Source organism: Pelmatolapia mariae, linkage group LG16_19 (genome assembly GCF_036321145.2).
Source record: "Pelmatolapia mariae isolate MD_Pm_ZW linkage group LG16_19, Pm_UMD_F_2, whole genome shotgun sequence".
Lineage (NCBI taxonomy): Eukaryota > Metazoa > Chordata > Actinopteri > Cichliformes > Cichlidae > Pelmatolapia > Pelmatolapia mariae.
The window spans coordinates 40,876,705-40,898,742 of NC_086241.1; the positions used below are offsets into that span (position 1 = coordinate 40,876,705).

A 22,038-nucleotide genomic window follows, 5' to 3' on the forward strand; every position below is an offset into this window, starting at 1 on the left:
GGAATTGGTGTGCAATTAATCGTCACTCACCAGTCAGTGCTGCCACTCTCTACACACCGTTCGTGCGATCGCAAAGTGAAAGTGAAAGCAAAATCAAGCGCAAATTCAAACGCGATTTCAATATGTCACATATTGATAGTGGCTCATCGATGCCAATGACATAATTACTCAGCTACATTTTCGAAAGAATGCAAAACCATTGACATATATCTTTCCTTCCTATGATAGCCCTGCGGGCAGGGCTGAGATAGATTTTGCTAGCCCGACTGGAAAAATCGCTAGCCGCGGGACGTCGGGCTAGCGATTTTGCGAGCCCTGCTTGAGGCCCCAGCTGGTGAGGGAGGAGCAGTTTCTGGAGAGTGAACACTTTCTGCACAAACAGGCTTGGAAGCAAAACAGTCCATTGGTGAAACCATAGTCTTTACTGGTGCCAACAAAGGGTCACAAAAGTGACCCTTACTAATCCCAGATGGCGCGCAGATTCAGGTACTAGAACTGGGTTCAGCGTGGGGTGCACCTTAGTACAAAGCTTGGTACATAATCAGACTAAAAGAATTAACACAGTTAATTCCTCCCAAACACACAGAATTAGCACCATTAAAGCAATCTTTTCTCAGAGAGCGTAAGTTATGGTTTGTGACAGTTGCTTTTATAGACAACTCAGAACTACCCAGCTGAAAAACACATGGCTCAGACTGTTCATCCATCCATCCATCCATCCATCCATCCATCCATCCATCCATCCATCCATCCATCCATCCATCTTCTTCAACTTATCCGGGGCCGGGTCATGGGGGCAGCAGTCTAAGCAGAGACCTCCCTCTCTTCCAGGCCAGCCGAGAGATATAATCTTTCCAGCGTGTCCTGGGTCTGCCCCAGGGCCTCCTCCTGGTGGGACATGCCCAAAACACCTCAACTAGCTCCTTTCGATGTAGAGGAGTAGCGGCTCTACTCTGAGCCCCTCCTGGATGGCCATACTTCTCAACCTATGTCTAAGGGAGAGGCCAGCCACCCTTCAGAGGAAGGATGACGCTTGTATCCGCGATCTCGTTCTTTCGGTCACTACCCACAGCTCGTGACCATAGATGAGGGTAGGGACGTAGATCAATCACTAAATTAAGAGCTTCGCTTTTACACTCAGCTCTCTCTTCACCACAACGGACTGGTACACCGTCCACATTACTGCACCAATCCGACTGTCGATCACCCACTCCTGTCACTCATGAACAAGACCCCGAAGGCGGGGCTTGTTCCTTCCTAACCAGTAGGGGTGTCAAATATACTCTCTGGGGTTTTATTTTTATATTTATATTATTTATCTTTTATTATTGATTTACTTTAGCTCAACTCAGTGATTAACAGAGTAATGATGAATCACAATTAACAATAACAATGTTGTAGTACATTACTGAATCGTGTAAACTCACTGGGTTACAATTACAACACAAAGAAATCACAAAACTCCATGAACTCAACTTATCCTTATCTATAATGGCTTAACTGTAGATATTGTAGTTTTTTTTCATCTTAAGTTTAAACAACTTGCATACAAATCATTATATTATGATGCTATGATACATAATATTGGGGCACTACTCCAATCTGAAATTTCATTCTGTATTCTGACATTCCTTTTTATACTATGGTATTCCATTTGGTGCTCAGTTGAGCTGTCAAATGTATTTTTGTGATGTGTATGAAATACTTATATACGTCATATAGATGTTGGCATTCACATTACTATAGGCATTGTTTAAGCAAAGTTTCATCAAGCTTGGTCAACTAGTCTAAAAGGAGATGGGGAATATACAAACATACATATATACATACGCTACGATCATTAGGATATAATGTCTGCAAGGATTAGTAAACTGTTAAAAGGTATGGTAATATCACAAATGGTGTATTTAATTTTACTTGCGTATCTTAAAATAATTGACTAAAATCTGTAAAATTACTGAAAAGGAATAATAATAGAAATGCATTGCATTTCTAATACTATTGCAATAGCATGCATATTCTATATTATTCTTAATGAATCTGCGAGTTTAATGAGTTTGAGCAATACATATAAGATGCCTGCAAAATTACAGGCTTGCATTATTAAAAATACAATATAATTTAGTGTCATCTTATAGCGTTTTTTCAGATAAGCAGCATGGACGGGGGAACATTTTAAAAATGTTTTTATAAAAGTAATAATAGTGAGTTTAGAGTGAGGAAAAAGGACCATTCACAGTCAGCAGTGGGCACCACAGAATGTAGTACATCTGCAAGGCAAGTATTCCAAACCTAAATTCAGTAGCATTAGCTAGCTATTATACCACAGTGTTTTTATTCCAAAATGTCATATTGCATGCAGTTAACAGAAATATCAGCTAACTATTGAGCTATTTTACCAGCTATTTACTCTCATGATGTTGAGAGGAGAGTGGGCTTGCTAGAAAAGCTAGTGTGACGTTCTAACAGCTGATTTGACCTTTTACCTTACATGTACCTAATAGTTAGTGTTCGACACACTTCTTTGGATTTAGAGATTTTGAGAGATTTATCTATTCAGCTGTCCCCTGCACTCACATAGACTTGTTTTTCTTTTTCTCAGATTCATTATATGACTTGTTGGTGTCAAGTGGTATTGTGAAAAGGTAAATTTGAAAACCCTAAAAAACTTTGTCAGTGGCTACACAAAAATAAGCCACATTACCACTATAAATGTTGTGTAGAGTCTCACTTCAAAAATTACAATGCTTTAACTGTCTTGTTTATTATCACCATTAACTTTAATCTTCTGTATCACACTGTGAGACTTTGCAAGGACTTTATAAAGCCACATGAAAAATAAAGAATAAATGTAGACCTGATTATAGAATTACAGCTCTTCCCCCATATGTGCAGCCCTTATTATTCAATCTGTAGTCCGTTCCTCCCTGTTTGAAATGATTGTTTCTCACTTCCTGTTTTATTTTGTTAGTCAACTGTCTTCTGTATGTTGCATTCAGTTTTCCTCCCTTTGTATCACTGTGTTAATTAGTTTTAGCTGTACTTTGTTTCCCATCTCTACTTACCTTAATTCCCTTGTGTGTATTTAGAACCTATTTTCTTTGGAGTTTTTTTCAGATTGTTTGTGAACCTTCTGTCATATAATCCCTGTAGTCTGAAGAAATTTAGTGTTTGCTGTTTTTTTTCCCTCTGCGAACCTGTGTTTTACTGTATCATTGACATCTGTATACAACTTTATTAAAGGTTAGTTTTCAGTTTAATAATTTGTGAACTTAATCTTAAATATTTATTTAAATAATTGGGAAAATTAATTAAAGAAGAAGAAGTAAGAAGTAAACTTAATGTGACTTCTTCACTGTCACTTATGGTTTTGCAGGATGGGGTCAGAATTTTCTCTGCAGTATTAAAAATGGTATTGAGTGTGTAATACGGTGTTGGCCAAGACCACAGCAAAAAGGAGAGGTAGGTGTCTACAAATGTCCAAACATCTTTGACCAACAGAACTTTGCATGCTCACCGAGACTCTAAATTTAGGATAGTCTTGGTTTAATTGCTAGATGCTTTTATTTGTTATTCTGCTTTGTTTGTATGACTCATTAAAAGTAATTTGGCAGGCAGCCATTTGACATTTTTATTTCAGAAGTTTTCTCTTGTGGTTTGTTTGTTAACAGAATTAAATCTTGAGATACAGGAAGTGCGTTGTCATTTTAAAAGTAACTCGCATCATTCGGTAATTTGTCATTTAACCACAGTGTGGTTTTAAGTGCAGCAATGAACGGGTCTTATGCCAGCAGTAGATTCTTTCTTCATTTTAAAATGTTTTGAAGGACAAATATAGCAAATTTAAATGTACTAAAAAGTAATGTTGTATTACAGCAGTATTATAGTACATAGGGGTGGTTGTAGCTCAGGAAGTAGATTATCTACTAATCAGAAGGTTTGTTGTTCAATTCCTGGTTGCATTCAAGTTTAATTTGACAAGATACTGAATCTCAAGTGGCTCTCTGATGCATCTATCATCCATCCATCCATCCATCCATTTGCTTCCGTTTATCCTTTTTCAGGGTCGCGGGGGGATGCTGGAGTCTATCCCAGCTGTCATAGGGCGAGAGGTGGGGTACACCCTGGACAGGTCGCCAGTCTGTCGCAGGGCTAGCACACAGGGACAGACAACCATTCGCACTCACATTCACTCCTATGGGCAATTTAGACTTTTCAATTAACCTATCCACACAAAGTGCATGTCTTTGTCTGTGAGGCAACAGTGTGCCATCGTGCTGCCTGCATACATACAAGTGCTTGTAAGAATGGGTGAATGAGGTGTGTTGTATATAGTGATTTGAGTGCTCAAGTATAGTAAAAAAAAAGTGCTATACAAGAACCAGTGCATTTACCTTTACATAGCATCTGCCTTTTGAGAACTTAGTTATCTCCCTCTCTATCTTTTTCTCATTCCAAAATTATTTGGAAAAGTATTGAAAGAAATAACTTAATAACTGGTTAATAATGTTTTATTAACTGGTTGGTTAAAATATTGTCAAAAGACTCATTATAAAGCAATAAAGATCTGAGTGAGTTAAAAGCAAATAAAAGTGACAGCTTACAGATGTGGCTTAACAGGACTAAACATAAACCTACAGGTAGATAAGTAAAATCTGTTTGCTTATTTTAAAGTACACAGCTTCCTTCTTTCTCTTTTTTCTTTTTCTTTCTGTCTTATTTTTAAAAATAAAGTCAAATATGTCAAAATAGCTACCCAGCGATCTGAAAAAACATTTTCTTATGTTCCTGGGTGAAAGGTCCAGGTACTTTAGTTATAAGAAGTTACAGGCACTGAAACACCAGCCAGGCGATTATAAAGAATAAAAAGAAGTGAAAAGATCTTGTATGTAATAAGGGGCAGCATTGTTTCAGTTCAAATGCAGAAAGCCATACATAGCAAAGCCGTTGAAACTACAGTCTTGTCATCTCCATTCACTCCAATGGACCATTTTTTACAGCAATGGTGGATCATGGAGCCTCGCAAATAGTTCCTGGAAGTTAGTAACAGCTGTGCCAGCACCGAAGTTTCAGATGCACTTTTAGAAGGTAAGAGGTTTGAGCTCAGGTTTTTTAAATGTTATGAAATCAGAAAGAAAAGCTTTCAGTTGTGATTTTTTGCTGTGTTGACCAAGTGAAATATTAGCTAAATATAGCATTGAGGAATTAAGCTGTCTGGTCTGTTTAAAGTCATTTATCCTCTGCTATGTACAAACTGGTATGATAACTTCACAACATTCGGGGAAACTGATAGCTATTTTTCTGATATATGGCTTTAAATAAAAAAACTGTATTTTTGAGAAGTTTTGTATACAGTTTTCAGTCTCTGCGGTCCTGTTGACTGTTAGCATCTGTGTGACATTACAGCCCAGCTGATGACAGAAGCAGAGGGAAGGCTCAGACTCAGAATGAGACTAAAAAGACAAGGTAAGTTTAAAATATGACACCAGCTCTGAAAAGAAGAATCATCTAAGACTAATTGGGGAATTATAAAGCAGTTTTATACAGCTGTATTACGTATGTTACCACACACTTTTTTTTAGTATATATTGAGCACACAAATTCATAGTAACTGATGACACACTGTTTACCATCAACAACTAATTCATTTACATCATTAAAATTGGTTGTTAGATATCACACCTTATCTCCTGATGCATTTACCCGTCCAGGTCTACACTGGCATGTCTAACATTTTCTTTCTCTCTCTTTACTCTGCCAGCTCAGGTATCTCAGGATAATTCAGCCTGAAAACTTTGCACTAAGACAGCACCCTGACCATAAGACTCATCTCCCTGAGTGTTTCAAGCTTATGACGCTAACACTATATTTGCCAGTATTTTGGGCTTTGTTTGTAAGAAAAAATATTTATTACTTGAATATGATTTGCTGTATTTGTTGTTGTTTTAATCGATGATTATATTAATCTTGTTTTAAAATAAAGAATGATTTTTCTCCTCTTGGTTTCTTGGTTTTTTTAATGTACTGTTATCTCTGAGAGAGTACAGCTTCCCCATGCACCACAGCACACAGCAGTACAGAACATATACAAGAATAACAGTGGGAAAAGAACATACGCAGGTGAACATTCAGTTTTTCTCATAGTTATTCGAGATTTTTATAATGAATTGATTTTTGTAAACAACTGCAAGTTAATAGACAACAAAAACATAGATGTGTTTGTGAGAAAACAATTATAAGACTAAAATGGCTTTTAATAGCAAGCATGTGGGGATACACTTGATACACAGCAATTTGGGTTTTAACACATCCTGAATCCTGTAAAATTTGAAATTTAACAGTAGATGGACAGAGAAATTCCTGCTTCTGTTACACAAACAGTGGACGCTATTATGGTCCACCGTGTCCATTTCCCACTTTGCCTTTCCAAAACATAAAATATACACACATATAGAAGTTGCAGTAATCTGCAGTAACAACAGATAGAGGTATTTTATTTCAAGCCAACAGGAAAGTAATCACAGACATTATCAACACATTTACATGTACACACATATTAGCTGCCTAGATTAATCGATTCTGACGATTAAGGACCCTCAAATGTACTTAATATGTTTTTTGCTCACTCCTGACTTCGGGCCTTTAAATACATTATCTCCCTCTGCTGGTAATGCAATTTCTGCATGCAGGAATGGATTACCATTTCATGTTTTGGAGAAACAAAGCATGAAAAGGAGACGGTGGAGCTGCACATCCATGCCGGTTGATGTCCAAGAGTATACCAGATAAAAAACATGGAGAAAACATAACCTTTCTTGCTCAAGAGGGGTAGGGAGAATGGATGGAACAGCAGGGTTGGCAGAAATTGAGCTATTTTTTGGCACATAAGGCAAGAGTATTAATGGAAGTAGTCTCCTAGTTACTGCCACTCCTATGCTCATTAGGGAACCACTGGCTAGCACTGTAATGCCCCAGATCTGTCATAATGATGAATATAGTTATGTGATTGTAATCTGTCTTACAGGCCTCCATGTTGCACTGAGGCATGTAATACAACATGAATGTTGTACTGTACTGAAATGCTTTTGTAAGGAAATACAGCATGTATACAACAAAACCAATCAGTATTTGCAGTTGTCTCTTTGTTGTCGTGGCAACCAACACCCATGAGCATGCCTGAACTTTGTCATTGAATTGTTTTTTTTTTTGTTTTTTTGTTGTTTAATTAAAATATAGGAACATAGTGTGGAGTTGATTTATATATATGTGTGTGCGTGAATGCGTGTGTATAATTCCCCACTTGCCCTGTAGTCGGTCGGTCTTTAACCTTCAAGCTCGGGTACTCTCCCTCTAGAGAGGCTGTACTCATGGATCTTTGTTGTTTAATCCTGGATAGTGGTTGTGACATTCACTAGTTTTAAGCCTCCTTCCTTCTGCTTAGCGTATAGTCTCAGGGTGCTGGACTTGGGGTGAAACCCTCCATGCATGGTAAGGAGCTTCTGTGTCTTGATGTCAGTGGCTTCTGTTTCCTCCTTTGGACACTTTATTATCCCAGTGATTTCCTGGATCTTGTTTTTCCCATTCAGCTGACTCCTCAGAACTTGCCTTACTCTCTGCAGCTATTTGGTGGGTGCCCACATAGCAAAATTGGTATGGCCTGGATCTGGCCCACAAAATGTGCTTACACATGGCCCACATACTGCAAAGAATGACGGCCCTTTGGTGGCCCAGATCTGGTTTGCCAGAGGTGGCCCACACATGGGCCAGCACAAGGCCAGTTGCAGACAGACTGTTGGTCCTGTGCTGGCCCATATGTGGATTACCTCTGGCAAACCTGATTTGGGCCACCAAAAGATCGTCATTCTTTGCGGTATGTGGGCCATGTGTAGGTTGTGTGCAGCCACGGGCCAGTTGCAGACACAATGCTGGTCTTGTGGTGGCCCAGAACAGTTTCAGCTCTGTCCCCAGATGTCAGCCTAATGTGTACCTTAATCAAGCCATGTAATAACAACATGTGCAGAACATAATAGTGCAAAACTAACATAAAGAAACTCTGTTCAGACAGTGAATGGACTGATTCTTATATAGCGCTTTTCTACTACATTCACACACACTTTCTCTAAACTGAGTGCTTCCTAACTCGTTCCTACACATTTACACTCTTCACATGCAGACTGGAGGAGCCATGGATCAAACCACTAACCTTCCGATCAGTAGGTGACCTGCTCTACCTCCTGAGCTACAGCTACCCAGTGGTAAACATGAGTAAACTCTCACTAGATTTTGGATAAAGTGTACACTCACGAACCTGTCAAACCTGCATTTGAAACGTTGGCTACCATAGCAGTATAGTACTGCAACATGGCATTTGGGTCTTCTAAAATAGGAAAATAGGAACATAAACAGTGCCATCATTGCCAGACCTGGCCCACATCTGGTTGACATACCACTTACCATGCCAGAAGTCAGCCAGCAAAGCTGGCTTGACACCAGATCCGGGCCAGACCTGTCTGCTATGTGGGTGGTTGCGACTTCCCTAGTGGCCTCTTCACGGTTTCTATTTTCCTGTGGGATTCCCAGGTGCTTGTAACGGTCCTCAATGTCTGCAAGGTTGCCTTCTGGTAGTACAATCCCCTCAGTACTGACTACCTTCCCTCTCTTTGTTATAATATGACACCACTTCTCCAGTCCAAATGACATGCCGATGTTGCTGTATATTCTAGTGGTATGCATCAGTAAATTGATATCCTGGTCACTCCTGGCATACAGCTTGGTGTCATCAATGTAGAGGAGGTGGCTAATGATTGCACTATTCCATAGACAATATCCATAGCCAGTCTTGTTAATGATCTCAGTGAGGGGGTTGATTAGAATTAGTGAACCTTTGACTGCTGTTAGCCAAACTATTAGCCGCAAGTAACAAAGCCACTCACATACTGGTGCGATGATGAAACTCCTCATAATTAAACTAAGCACTAAAATACTTTTAGATATCTAAAGGTGAACTTTATCTAACTTCAGACCAACGTAAAACAGTCTCAACCACTAATATTCTTTTTTCTCTTCTTCTTCTTTTTGTGTTATTTTCTTTTCTTTTCAAAAAGTGTTTTCATTTCTTGACTTCCTTTCAGTGTAGATTAGCATTGGCAACACTTTTTAAGCAACTTTCCCTCCAGAAGTTTCCTCCATTGAGTCACTAAGGGATAAGGTTAAATAGCCCCAAAAGTTACCTCCTGTCTCCTAACCCTGTTTCCTCAACCTCAGTGGACACAGCACAAGGTCACCAACACTCAGACAAACCTCCGCATCAGCATTGAAGTAACAAAATTTGAAACAAACTTTTCCCTCCACAAAGAAATCATAACTTTAAGCTGTTGCACCATCTCCTTCTCTCGAATCTTGGAACGGTTATGTCATTGACAAGCCATTAACATTTCACACCCCATGTCATACCCTAGTAAACTGCCAAGTGCACAAAAAGCTGAAACAAAAAAGTGTGGCCTGCACTTTGTGATGGAAGTTTTCTAGTTTATTCTCACATTTTGATTCAGGTGCTCAGAATTTTACTGTAGAATGTTGTATAGCCTTTTATTTCTCAGGTGAAGGACATTCATTTGTCACTATGCCTTGGCCACAGCTGATCGCGTTGCAGACTTATTAACAGAGAATTTCATGACAACTTCTATTTGTAAGAGTGACAACAACTGGTATAAATGGGCATGAGAAAAAGAGAAGTGCGATGTTCTGAGAACCTGAAAACATTTACACAAGACACAACAGTGTGACAGTGTAGAGTGCAGTGGATGTCTGCAGTACTGACATTGTCCATAAGAATCATTTTTCTTTTTACTATTCATGTACGAGTATTGAGTATATTGATCACAATATACTTATGATGGTAAATCATACAGTTTATGGTCAGACATTCTTTTTAGATTAGTGGCTACTCTCTCTCTCTCACACACACACACACACGCTTTCCCACCTGTCTCAACAATAGAGAGCTGTAGATGATGCTAGCTCACAATAGACTTCTATTATATGCATACCATTATACATACATTTTACTGAGCAAGCACATACACACACCCACATAGAGTAAACGTATACATTTTGTAACAGTGTCAAAAACCCTGTCCATCACATTCACACTTAACAACTCCACTCTAAAGTAAACCTAATGCAAAAGAGTTGAAGGATGAATAACAGTAAGAAGTAAAGGGATCCAGACAAGAATGAGTAACTCAGAAATGTGAAAAAATAACCATGACAGTGGTTGATTGGTCACTTATGGGGCACAATTATCAGCTCACAATATCTAACTCCCAACTGTTATGTGGCATCTCCTTTTTCTTCTTTTACTATGAGGAAGAGCGTTGTAATTGATCTCTTCCAGTTTCATAAGCACTCTGTGACCAAATTAATAGATTTATTATGTATTATAAGTTTTGTTACGGCCCGAGCTGGGCCTCCTGAAACTGCCCTTGTGTGGGTGTGGTGTTTTCTCTCCGCCTCTTCCTCTCTTGCTCCACCCCTCTGTCTCTCTCTTGCTCTTCTCTCTCCCCAGGACACAGCTGCTACTTATTGGCCTCATTTACCACCTGGGCCCAGTCAGAAATCACCTCTCTGAGGTCATATAAGCTGGGGACGTGAGAGGGTGGTTTTTCTCTGGTGTTCCCACATTGTGTGTCGAAGGTGTCGGGAGAGATCCTATAGTGTGGAGTTGTGAAAGCAGTGTGCAGTATAGCTGCTTCACGTGATTAGTGTGGGCTTGTGGGCCTCGGCAGCAGTAAAGCTAGCTGCTGCTAGTGACAGGGTGAGCTTGTGGGCCCCTGGAAGTGCCTCCTCGTGGTGTGGAGTTTTTTGTTTGGCTGTTGTGTTCTTTATTGTTGCAACCTTTTTCTTTTTCTAGTGTTATTGGAAAAACGGCGGTGCCGGCTCTTTATGTTAAGGTTCTCTATAATAAAAACTATTTTATTTACTAAACACCTGTCTGTTCTCCTTTCATTCTGTTCTGGACCCATTTGTTACCAGTCCCCACACACACCCCTAGACCTTCTTCGTGGGGACGTAACAAGTTTAAAGCTACTAAATATTACATCAGCCCGTGTGTACATATAATACACTGTTCTTGGTCTCTCACAGCTGCAAGCATTGTACCTCATTGTTTTTCAGCCACACGACTTGGACACGTTGAAGTAACTGAGCTGACCATGAACTCCTATAGTATTCTAGTCAAATGTGATGTTAAAAGTTGTCTGAAATTAGTGGATATACTAGGATGATGATCTGCACTCCATCGTTACAGTTGTTACGTCATTTTGGAAAATTAATTTTTTCTTTGGAAAAATGTTTTATTTACATAGTGCTGTTAGTGTCCCCCTGTACTCTGTGATTCTTATGCCAGTGTTTGTCCTATAGCAAAGAATATAGTTTGTAAGTGCCCTTCAATTATAGCACTTGGTATTTTCAGCAAACCTTATGCAGTAGTTGGAGATGGGTAATATAGTACACTTGTGTACTGTGGTGTGTGATCACTTTTCTACATATCTCTAAAAACACAGATTTACTCAAAAAAAACAGGCCACATTTCAACTGAAATAAGTACTATGCAGTGCATCCGGAAAGTAATAACAGTGCTCCAGTTGTTTTATAGGCCTTACCTGACGTTATACTGTAGTGACACACATTAGATGATCCCACACAGTCATGCAAGTGCTTTCCTGAGGCCTCTGGCTATCATTACTGCTCCTGTATGGTCATCAGGAACTAGCTTGTCTGCAAACATGAATGCCTTTGGCAATGTGGTGTACTTTGGAATAAGGCCTTAATATGACAAAACGTGGTACAAGTGAAGCGCTGGGAATTTTTTCACTGTATATTAAAATATTGATAACAAAAATTAAATTCAGTTTTATTTATATAGAACCAAATCACAGTTGCTTCAAGGCGCTACGATGATACAGAGAAGACAGAAAATCCCCAACAATCAGATAACTCCCTGTGAGCAAGTGCTTTGGTGACAGTGGGAAGGAAAAAACTCCCTTTTAACAGGAAGAAAACTTTGGCAGAACAAGGCTCAGAGAGTGGCGGCCATCTGCCATGACCGATTTGGGGTGAAGCGAGGAAGACAGAACAAACATGCTGTGGAAGAGAGCCAGAGATTAATAATAAGTAACAATTAAATGCAAAGTGGTGTATAAACACATAGTAAGTGAAAAAGGTGACTAAAGAAGATATACTGCATCATGTGAAGCCCCCAGCAGCCTAGACCTGTTGTAGCATAACTAAGGGAGGGGTTGAGGTCACATGATCTAGTCCTAACCAGAAGCTGGAAGCTGAAGGCTCTGCCTCCCTTTCTACTTTTAAATACCGTAAGAACCACAAGTAAGTCTGCACCCTTACAGTGAAGTGCTCTATTGGGGTGATAGGGTACGATGGGGCTTTGCATTCAGTTCTGGATTTAACAGGGAACCAATGAAGAGAAGCCAATATAGGAGAAATATGCTTTCTATTTCTTCTCCCTGTCAGTACTCTTGCTGCAGGCTTTTCAGGGAGTTTTTAGGACATCCCGATAATAACAAATTACAGTAGTCCAGCCTGGAAGTAATAAATGCATCAACTAGTTTTTCAGCATCACTCTGAGACAGGATATTTCTAATTTTAGAGATATTGTGCAAATGAAAGAAAGCAGTCCTCCGTATTTGTTTAATATGTGCATTGAAGGACATGTCCTGGTCAAAAATGACTAGAAGGTTCCTCACAGTGTTACTGGAGGCCAAGGTAATGCCATCCAGAGTAAGAATCTGGTTAGATACAATATTTCTAGGATTTTTTAGGGCCAAGTACAATAACCTCTATTTTACCTGAATTTAGAAGCAGAAGATAACAGAGCTGACTTAAAAGAGTTGAGCATTGTGTTAACTGTCTATATCTACAGGAAAATCAAAAAATATTAAGATGGTAAACAGGGCATGGACACACCTATAAAAACAATAAATGCAAGAGTTTCCAGTAGATTCAAGGCAAACACACTTAAATGTGCTTCCAAAAACAAAAGCTAACTGTGGCCACAAGATGACAGTAATTGAAAAAAAAAATGGTGCTTCACTTCTGATTTGGTTATAATTGATGTTAAATTTTAGGATTTCACTTGACAAGCAGTGTTTGGCTTGCTTGTCCTGATGTAAGGTCACTGCTTGTATATGGCCAGTAACTGAGGGAGGGAGTGCCAGTGATTAGTGTAGTGATACTGAAGATTTGACTTCAGTCCATATTTAGGGGAGGTGTTGAGGCTTGCTAGCTCAGCTTTTGCTGTGAGCTGTGATCTGGTCTTCCAAAAGAAATTTGCATTGATATAATATGATCTAATTTTTAAATAGATGTTTTTCATTCTTCAATTTGACTCCTCAATTCTGTTCCACAGGTGACAGCCAAAGGTTTCGCCCCACTGCTTCAGTTTGCCTACACCGCCAAGCTGATTTTAAGTCAGGAAAACATCCATGAAGTAATTGTGTGTGCGGACGTCCTAGGTATCCATAATTTGGAGGACTCTTGCTTCCGGTTCCTTCAAGCCCAGCTTAAGAATGACAGCCAACCTAACCATAATGGCAAGGTGGAATACGATGATCATATCACAACAGAGAATCCAATCTTTTCTGAGGAAATATCCTGTTATGATTCTGCAGACACAAGGCAGCAGGACAGTCATGTTCTTGCTGACCTGCCGCAGTGTCCAAAATATAAGAAATATCAGGATGCAATTTGTGACAACAAGCACAATGTAGAGAACCATCATATTAGTAATGACATTATTTTGCCTAACCATAACTCGATTAGCCCTCTGAGCTCACACTTCACCGACAGTAGCGCTGTTCTGCAAACATGTCTTACACCCTCCAGGATCAAAGAAGAACCCTGTTTATTTGAGGAAGAAGGAGATGAAAGGAATGACAGCAACTCAGACTTGTGTACTGAGGAGGTATTGGAGATGGAGTTAGAGGTAGAAGGGGTTCCAGTAGAAGATGTGCAATCTTCCAGCCAAGTATCATACTCTTCCTGTTTGCATTCCTACCTCCAGAGAGGTGGTCTCAGCAGCATGCCAAGCACCACCATTCAGCAGCTACTAAGCAACCAACTGTCTCTCAACCATTACAAAGAACTGGTCATACAGAGACCACAAACCAAGAGGGAATCTCTGGATGAAGTTGACCTCAACACTGGCATTGCCAATGTGATACCAGCAGCACTTACTGGTATAAGTAGAAACCTTGAAAATTCGGTGTCTAAGCATGAAGGGAAGCTGGACAGACGCAGTGTCATTTTCTCTTCTGTGCCTATCAAGCAACATATGCTGTCCCATACATATGTTGATGAGGCCATCTCAACCTTGATGCAGGGGGAATCCCTTCCCTCTAGTCAGTCATTCCTTATTACCAGCTGCCCCGTTTCAACGAAAACATCAGTGGACTCTCCTACTACTTCTAAATCATGCAACCAGATTTCCAGCCCCCGTGCCTCATACTCTTACCCAGAGGATGCAACCATTTGTAGCTCATCTTCCACTTCGTCCCAGTTTGACTTTTCCTCATCGTCACAGTCAGGCTCAATTTCTGGACTTCCTCACTGCCTGGCTGGGATGGTGGAGCACAGGAATCCCCACAATGAAGTAGTCCTCACTCAGGATTGCACAAAGATTAAATCTGAAAAGACATTTAGTGCTAGTGGTGGGAACTCCAGTGATGAATCAGGCTCTTTCTCAGAGGGAGACAGTGAAAGTGGCACCTCTCGAATCTCTGGACCTGAGGTTAGTATGGCTCTTTATTATACTCCATTGGCCAAAATGTCAGTGTGTTGGCACTGAGGTCGTCTGGGAACTGTCTTTCTGGCATGAGAACTGTGTTAAAGCAGAACTGTATATATTTGGCTTAGCAGCCTCAAAATTACTGGGATCATTGATTTAACCTTGAATTTCCTTGTTGGTCATTGATCACATTTGGAATAAGTTCACAAGGATGAAACAAACACACCTTTGTGACCAAGTGTTTTTTGTCTTGTCTCCTGTCTTATGTCTTGGTGATAAAGCCATTAAATCCCTAAAGGTTCGTCTGGACGTAGCATGGCAGAGCAGTAGGGTGGTGCAGGAATTGCAGAAATTGGTACAGTGTGTGATAGGAGTGACAGATTGTTTCAAGGTGGTGGTAGCATTCCATCAGGGATCTACTCTCAGGCTCTTCTTGTTTGCAGTGGTGTTGGACAGGTTTGCAGATGGGGTCAGGCTTTGTGGACTATGATGTTTGTAGAAAATGCTCTGGATGCTGTAGAAAAGAAGAGGAATGAAAGTCAGTAGAAGCGAGACAGAATGCATGTTGAGAGGGAGGCAGGTGTAAAACTGACGATGTCAAGAGCAGAAGTAGAGATAGTGAAGTTTGATGTATTTAAATACCAAACTGCACAAAAAGGCAAAGAGAGTGCAGGCAGGATGTACATGGATGTGCTGCCCACATCTCCCATCTGCTGACCCAAGCTCCAGTTATGCAGGTTATGAATATATACAATACTGAGCAAATGTTGGAGGCCAGTCCGTGACTGATGGGCTGACTGTGTGTTTTTCTAGCCAGTTATGCTTTTACTACATTGGCAGTGTGTTTGGGATGGTTTTCATACTGACAAATGAAGCTTTTGCTAAACAGACTCTTTCCAGATGATATTGCCGAGTGGATCAAAATCTGACCACTCCATAAGACCCATCGGCACTGATGTTAAGTCCAGTTCTTGTATAGTGTGGCATACCTACGTCGTTGCTCCCTATAGCCTTTACTGAGGAATGGCTTCTCTCCAGCCACCCTTCCACTGAGACCATTTACGAACAGTTTGTGAATCAGCTGAAGGGCCACATGCATCTCTGAGGTCCTGTGTTAGGTCTTTTTCAAAGAAAGTGACTTTCAGATAGTATTCATTTGCTGTTTTTGAACCTGTCACTTCTTCTTTTCTCCTCAGTTCAAACCATGTCCAGTTTGTCCAGGTTAAACATAGCACCCCATGCCGATATAAAATATAATAGCTCGAATCACCTTGTTGGATCAAAAATTAAATTTTATAGCTGTCAAAATGGGATATCTTTCACATTTTTCCTAAGTTCAACAAAATAAATGGGTGCAAATGGTATATTTTTGTGACAGGTTGTGAGTAAATAAGTGCATCTTCCCATTGTCAGCGCAATAAATGATACCATACTTGAATGTTGGCATTGTTGTGCTGAGCATTGCTTGTTTGAAGAGAACAGTTTGTGCTGTTGTAGTGGACTGTTCTGAAGCAATGTAAAGCTAAGAGCAAAAAGAAGTGGTCAACATACACACGCTGTCGATGCCTTAGTAGTCTAAATCAGATGCATAGAAATGTGTTCATGAGTCTTTTATTTATTGAGTCAATAAATGAAAAAAAAAAGTCAGTGTGTTTCCATGGAAAGAAGAATACACAGAACTATAACTGTTTTGATAAGGCAGAGTTGTAAAGAAAGGTAAGCTGATAATCTCTGTTCTTTGTGCCTGAGCTGGTGCACAAACAGCAATACTAATACTGACATCTAGTGGATTTTATATCACAGTGCACTCCATCTCACAACATGCAACTGCAGCAATTGAATACTACTTCCATTTCTTTCTATGTTGAAGTCTTATATTCACAGTGTAAAAATATTCAAATTTATAGTTGAGTAAAAGTACTTTACTGGGGGCACCACTTAATATAATGATTTATGACCAAGACCCTGAGACAGTTGAACATCTCCACTTGGGACAGCCACTCAGGTGAGAACCATGACTCCAGAGTTAGAAATGCCATTTCTCATCTCAGTTACATCTTCTCGACAGTGCAGGCTCATGGTTGTCACTTGGTGACACCAACAAAACCAGATCATCTGCAAAAAGCAGAGAAAAGATCAGAGTGTGTGATCCCACTGAAGTCGTAGATATAGAAAAATTGCAGATATGTATGTTAAATCATTTTCTTGTATAAATACGTGAAGAGTCTGATTTTTTATTTTTTTTTGATTGAGTTCACTTCATCTAATTTTTGGACAGGTTAAAATCTAATGTTTTAGGTCATATTTATGCAAAAAAAAAAAAAAAAAAGGAAATGTTTGAGGGTTCGCAGACTTCCAAACAGCATTTTATATAAACTATATTTGTAAATGTAAATAGAAAATATCTTAAGCATAAAATATAGTTTTCTTAATTTCCATGGCAACAGTCCTGATTCATTTGGTTTAAAATTAAATAGACTGCAATAAAGACCTGATTTTTGTAGGTGAAGCTGCCTTTTCCTGTGGACCAGATCACCAACTTGCCACGCAATGACTTCCAGATTCTCATCAAGATGCATAAACTGACCTCAGAACAGCTGGAATTCATCCATGACATCCGCAGGCGCAGCAAAAATCGCATTGCTGCCCAGCGCTGTCGCAAGAGGAAGCTAGACTGCATCCAGAACCTGGAGAGCGAGATTCACAAACTGGTATGGTCAACTAATACACATACACACACTTCGAATAAATAAAATAATAATAATAATAATAAAAGGTTTGTGGGTATAAAATGGAAATGTGACACTTCTTAAGCCATATTTTAATATAACATGTTCTCCAGTATCCACATTGAAAAGCTAATGCTCTACGGGTCTGTCCAGTGAGCGTGTTAACAGTGTATCTAAGCCATTCACAGATTTAAAAGCAATAAAAAGTATGAACTTTTTACAGGGAATTTGTAAATATGGTGAAAGAAAACAATATGGGTGTGGCTGTAGCTCAGGAGGTACCGCAGGTCATCTACTAATTGAAAGGTTGGTTGTTCAATCCCTGGCTGCTCCAGTCTGCATGCCAAATATGGGCAAGGTACTAACTAAGTTGCTCTTGAGGTCCATTGGAGTATGTTATATAGATTAATAAATTATTTATTTTTTATATTTTTTTGCCTCTTTTGTTTTTTGTTTTAGGAATTCCCGTGCAATGTATTTTTCTTTTTACATGCATTTTGTAAACCCTTAGTGATCCATAAGCTTGAACTATAATTTAAATCCACAAATGCTGGTACTAACCTCACATTTATTATATTTGGCTTTTTGGAATAACAGACCTAACACAGATGCTGTAGTGACAGAATCTGTGTCAGTGCCTCCACTCACCCTCTCCATTTGTACTTTCCTGTGTGGACTAGCGATTCATGGAGGGTGTGCTCCACTTATGGGGTGATCATGCTACTCAGCTTCACTGGAAAAGTCTACTCCAAAATACTGAAAAGGAGATTATCATCATTATTAATATCTCACTACACTATGTGGTGTTGACCCTGGTCATGGAACTTTAAACTAGCTCTTTCTTCTCTGAAAGTTGTTTCAGGGTGCTTGCCCAACAAGTCCACTTCTGGTTTGTGGATTCTGTGGAACTCAATGGTAAATGGCCTGTATTTGTATAGCGCTTTCTAGTCCCTAAGGACCCCAAAGCGCTTTACACAACCTGTCATCCACCCATTCACACACTGGTGATGGCAAGCTACAGTGTAGCCACAGCTGCCCTGGGGCGCACTGACAGAGGCGAGGCTGCCGGACACTGGCGCCACCGGGCCCTCTGACCACCACCAGTAGGCAACGGGTGAAGTGTCTTGCCCAAGGACACAACAACCGATACTGTCCAAGCCGGGGCTCGAATCAGCAACCTTCCGATTACAAGGCGAACTCCCAACTCTTGAGCCACGATCGCCCCAGTATGCGATATCCAGCTTGTTGTTATGAACCATACACCTGCAGTGACTTCCTGCTTTGCTGGCAAGTAGGCAGACTTGTTTGCAATGGAAGTTGGACTTTTCCAGGGCTCCCCTTTGTCACCAATTCTTCTCAGAATTTTAATGCATAGAATTTTAAAGCAAAGCCAAGGGGTGGAAGGCTTCCACCTTAGTGGAATCTTAATTTGAAAAAAAAAGAAAATTGAATGGTTAAAATGGTGTCACTACTAAAGACTGCCAGAAACCCTCCTTGATTTTTCTCATGTTAAGCAATAGTGGATCATTGTCAGTCCACTTTTGCAGGGGTTTTTCCTGCTGTACGTAAATATCTGTTGGAATATATTGACAGTTGTTACATTGATTCCCAGCTCCAGTGCTATTACGCCTATTAAGAAACTCACTAATATCAATCTTGTAAGCACTTGTCAGTTATGTAACAATATATGATATATAAATTTTACTAGGTCTAAACTTGACGTTGCAACTTTTATTGAAAAGCAAAGAGGCTGCTCGTGTAGACATGAGATTGAGTTAAAAGATTCTTCACAGGCTTATAACTGTAATGATAGATGTGGGGCCAGATTGGAAGTGGGCTGCAGTTAACCTGATGAAGTGATCAGCAATGAGGGAACAGCAATGTCATGATAACCTGATGATGCTTTGTCTTATGAACCCAGGTACGTGAGAAGGAGAAGCTGCTTAGCGAGCGAAACAGGCTGAAGGTTTGTATGTCCGAGCTGTTGCAGAACCTCTCTTTCCTCTCCCAGCAAGTGTGTAGGGAGGTGCAAGGCAGCCAGCCATCACCCATCTTTGCCAACATTGATCTCACATCCAACCCCTCATCACCTTCAACTGAGGACGGGTCTGTCCAACCCACGTCACCTGTGACCCAACAAAGTGAGGTTGCTTGTACATCTAATTTGGATGCCAATCAGGAGGGGTTAGAGGATAGGCAGCCCGCAGAGGAAATGTTGCCTTTAAGGCAGGAGGATCCTGAGCTTTCACTAGTGCTTGAATCTACTGACAAAGTATGTAGCCCCACTGTAACAGTGGATTTCTGTCAGGAGATGACTGTGAAATGCACAACAGAAGAACACAACAGACAAGACTGTGCTTAGAGTTTGGGGCTAAATGACACAATCTGTGCATACTTTGATATTTAAAGCATTTGTTTCTTTTCTGTTTTTTTAAATGAATGATACCAGTATTGTCTTTCAATATTGTTCAACAGGTATTTTTTGGACTGGTATAAAATAAAAGCACTGGCAGCTTTCTCTCTCTTTCTGTGTTCCATTGGATTCTCTTCCTCTCTCATGCATCATGGGAGGCTACACTCAGGAATTCTACAGAATGTACAGTAATATGCTTGTTAACATAAACCTGAACTTTACTTTGCAGTCCTGTCTAATCTTGACAGTTACTTATGTGCAAAATGATTTGTGGTAAATGTTTGGATATATTGTAAGTCAGTTTTCATTTTGAACCACTAAAATGTGGAAAAGTTTAGTTTAGTATTATTATTTCTATTAATGTTATTTATATAAAGTAGCTTTAAGCTGTTTTGAATATGCACCCATTTTACTTCAGTCTGTTGATGCTCCTCTAGTTGTTTTACCATGAATTGGAATTTGTTAAAATAAATATTCTAATATCTATATTTTAAGGAATCCCACCTTTACTTATGGTTGGGGCATGACCAAGATGACATAAATCCACACTAAAACCACTAAAGCCATTTTAGAGATCTTTTTGGTGTTTGGATTAAACAATGGAGCTATAATTGGACGAGTCTGAATGTTTTTAATTTTAGTTAAAGCTCAGTTAAAGCTAATTTTAGTTAAAGCTCTCCTGGATATTTACCATGGCACCTTAGACAGATAATGAAATTAATGATACAAATATTCTATCTAAATGTTGTAATCAATAATTGGCTAATTGGCCTGAAAAAGAAAAACATACGTATCTCTTAAACTATTGAAGTAAATCTGATTATATAAAACAGTTTAGGCTTGACTCTATAAATTGATGCAGTAACTGTTAAGTGATACAGGACTTTAAAGTAAAATGTTACCAAAGTTCTGTATTTATAAAATTTCATATTGGAAGAAAAACAAATAAATGAGCTGTCATACGCATTTAGCATTTCTTATGTCAGACTTGATCTTTACTTTTTTGTGTATTTTTTTTTAATCTTTGTCTTCTGTATTTTTTAAATGATTCTACTAAAGAGGCAGAGATACATTACAGAGTCAACGCACTGCCGAGTACATCTGAGGGGGAAGATGTGGCATTGGTTACATGCTTTGTGACTTTAGCACTAAAATTAAGTATGAAGCCAACTAAGTGATTTCCAATAGATGGTTTCCATAGGGGTTACTTTATATTTCTCCTGAAGATTTTTAAAATGTTTTCTCACTTGGTCTTTCTAATATGAGTTTAGTATAAAAATCAGAATGCAAAAACTGTAAAAGAGGGCTTGGCAGATCCTTGTCAAAACTGCATGGTGGTCAAACTGGGTTTGGGGTTTCTACAGAGACCTGTTTCACTTGATCCTGACAAAAACTAAAATGAAGTATTAATTGCTGGCCCTTTTTTAACAAAGCTTACAAAGAAATTACTGCCTTTGATTATAAAGCATATAACTCAAAACAGTTACTACTGCATATAAGAATATTTGAATATTGCGAAAAGTTTTTTCCTATAAAAACATCAACTTCCATATATCCTGTATTCATTACATTCAAAACATTTGAAAATCAGAAGTCATAAAAAAAAGTAATGTTGAGCTTGAGTAAAATAGTATAAATAGCATATATCCACTTGGAAATTTGGGAGAGCTTCACAGAGAGTGTACTGAGGCTGGTACTGGTGCATCAAAAGCACCATGCACAGATGTTGCTCCTTTTATAAATTCACCATTTAATTAAAGACAATGTCAGAAGCATCTTACCAGAGCTAAGGTAACTGGTCTGTTTCTCAGTGGTCCAAAGTCATCTTTTCAGATTTTGTATTTCATTTGAAAATCAAGTTCCAAGAGTCTAGAGGAAGAGTGGAGAGCAACAGAATCCAAGGTGTCCAATGAGAAGTTTCGAAAGTTTGTGATGATTTGAGGTAACACGCCGTCAGCTGGTGTTGGTCATGGTTGTTTCACACAGTCACACTAAAGTCCAACGTGAGTGTAGCTGTCTACCAGGAGACACCTAATGCTTCCATCTGCTGACAAGCTTTATGCAGAATGGATTTCCTTTTATATCCAGATTGG

The 22,038-nt window shown here is 39.4% G+C and overlaps 1 protein-coding gene across 2 annotated transcripts in view; it reads left to right on the top strand.

Moving 5' to 3' along the window:
- Positions 1–20,157, top strand: part of LOC134644814 (transcription regulator protein BACH2-like) — a 46,814-nt gene extending 26,657 nt beyond the window's left edge. Inside the window, exons 3-5 of one of the 2 annotated variants that reach the window (XM_063497900.1) lie at positions 13,427–14,806; positions 17,308–17,514; positions 19,454–20,157. In XM_063497900.1, coding sequence (XP_063353970.1) covers positions 13,427–14,806; positions 17,308–17,514; positions 19,454–19,894 — 2,028 coding nt within the window. In that variant the 3' untranslated portion in view covers positions 19,895–20,157. The remainder of the gene's footprint in view (positions 1–13,426; positions 14,807–17,307; positions 17,515–19,453) is intronic. The other variant, XM_063497901.1, reaches the window with a different exon arrangement.
- The last annotated feature ends 1,881 nt before the right edge of the window (positions 20,158–22,038 follow it).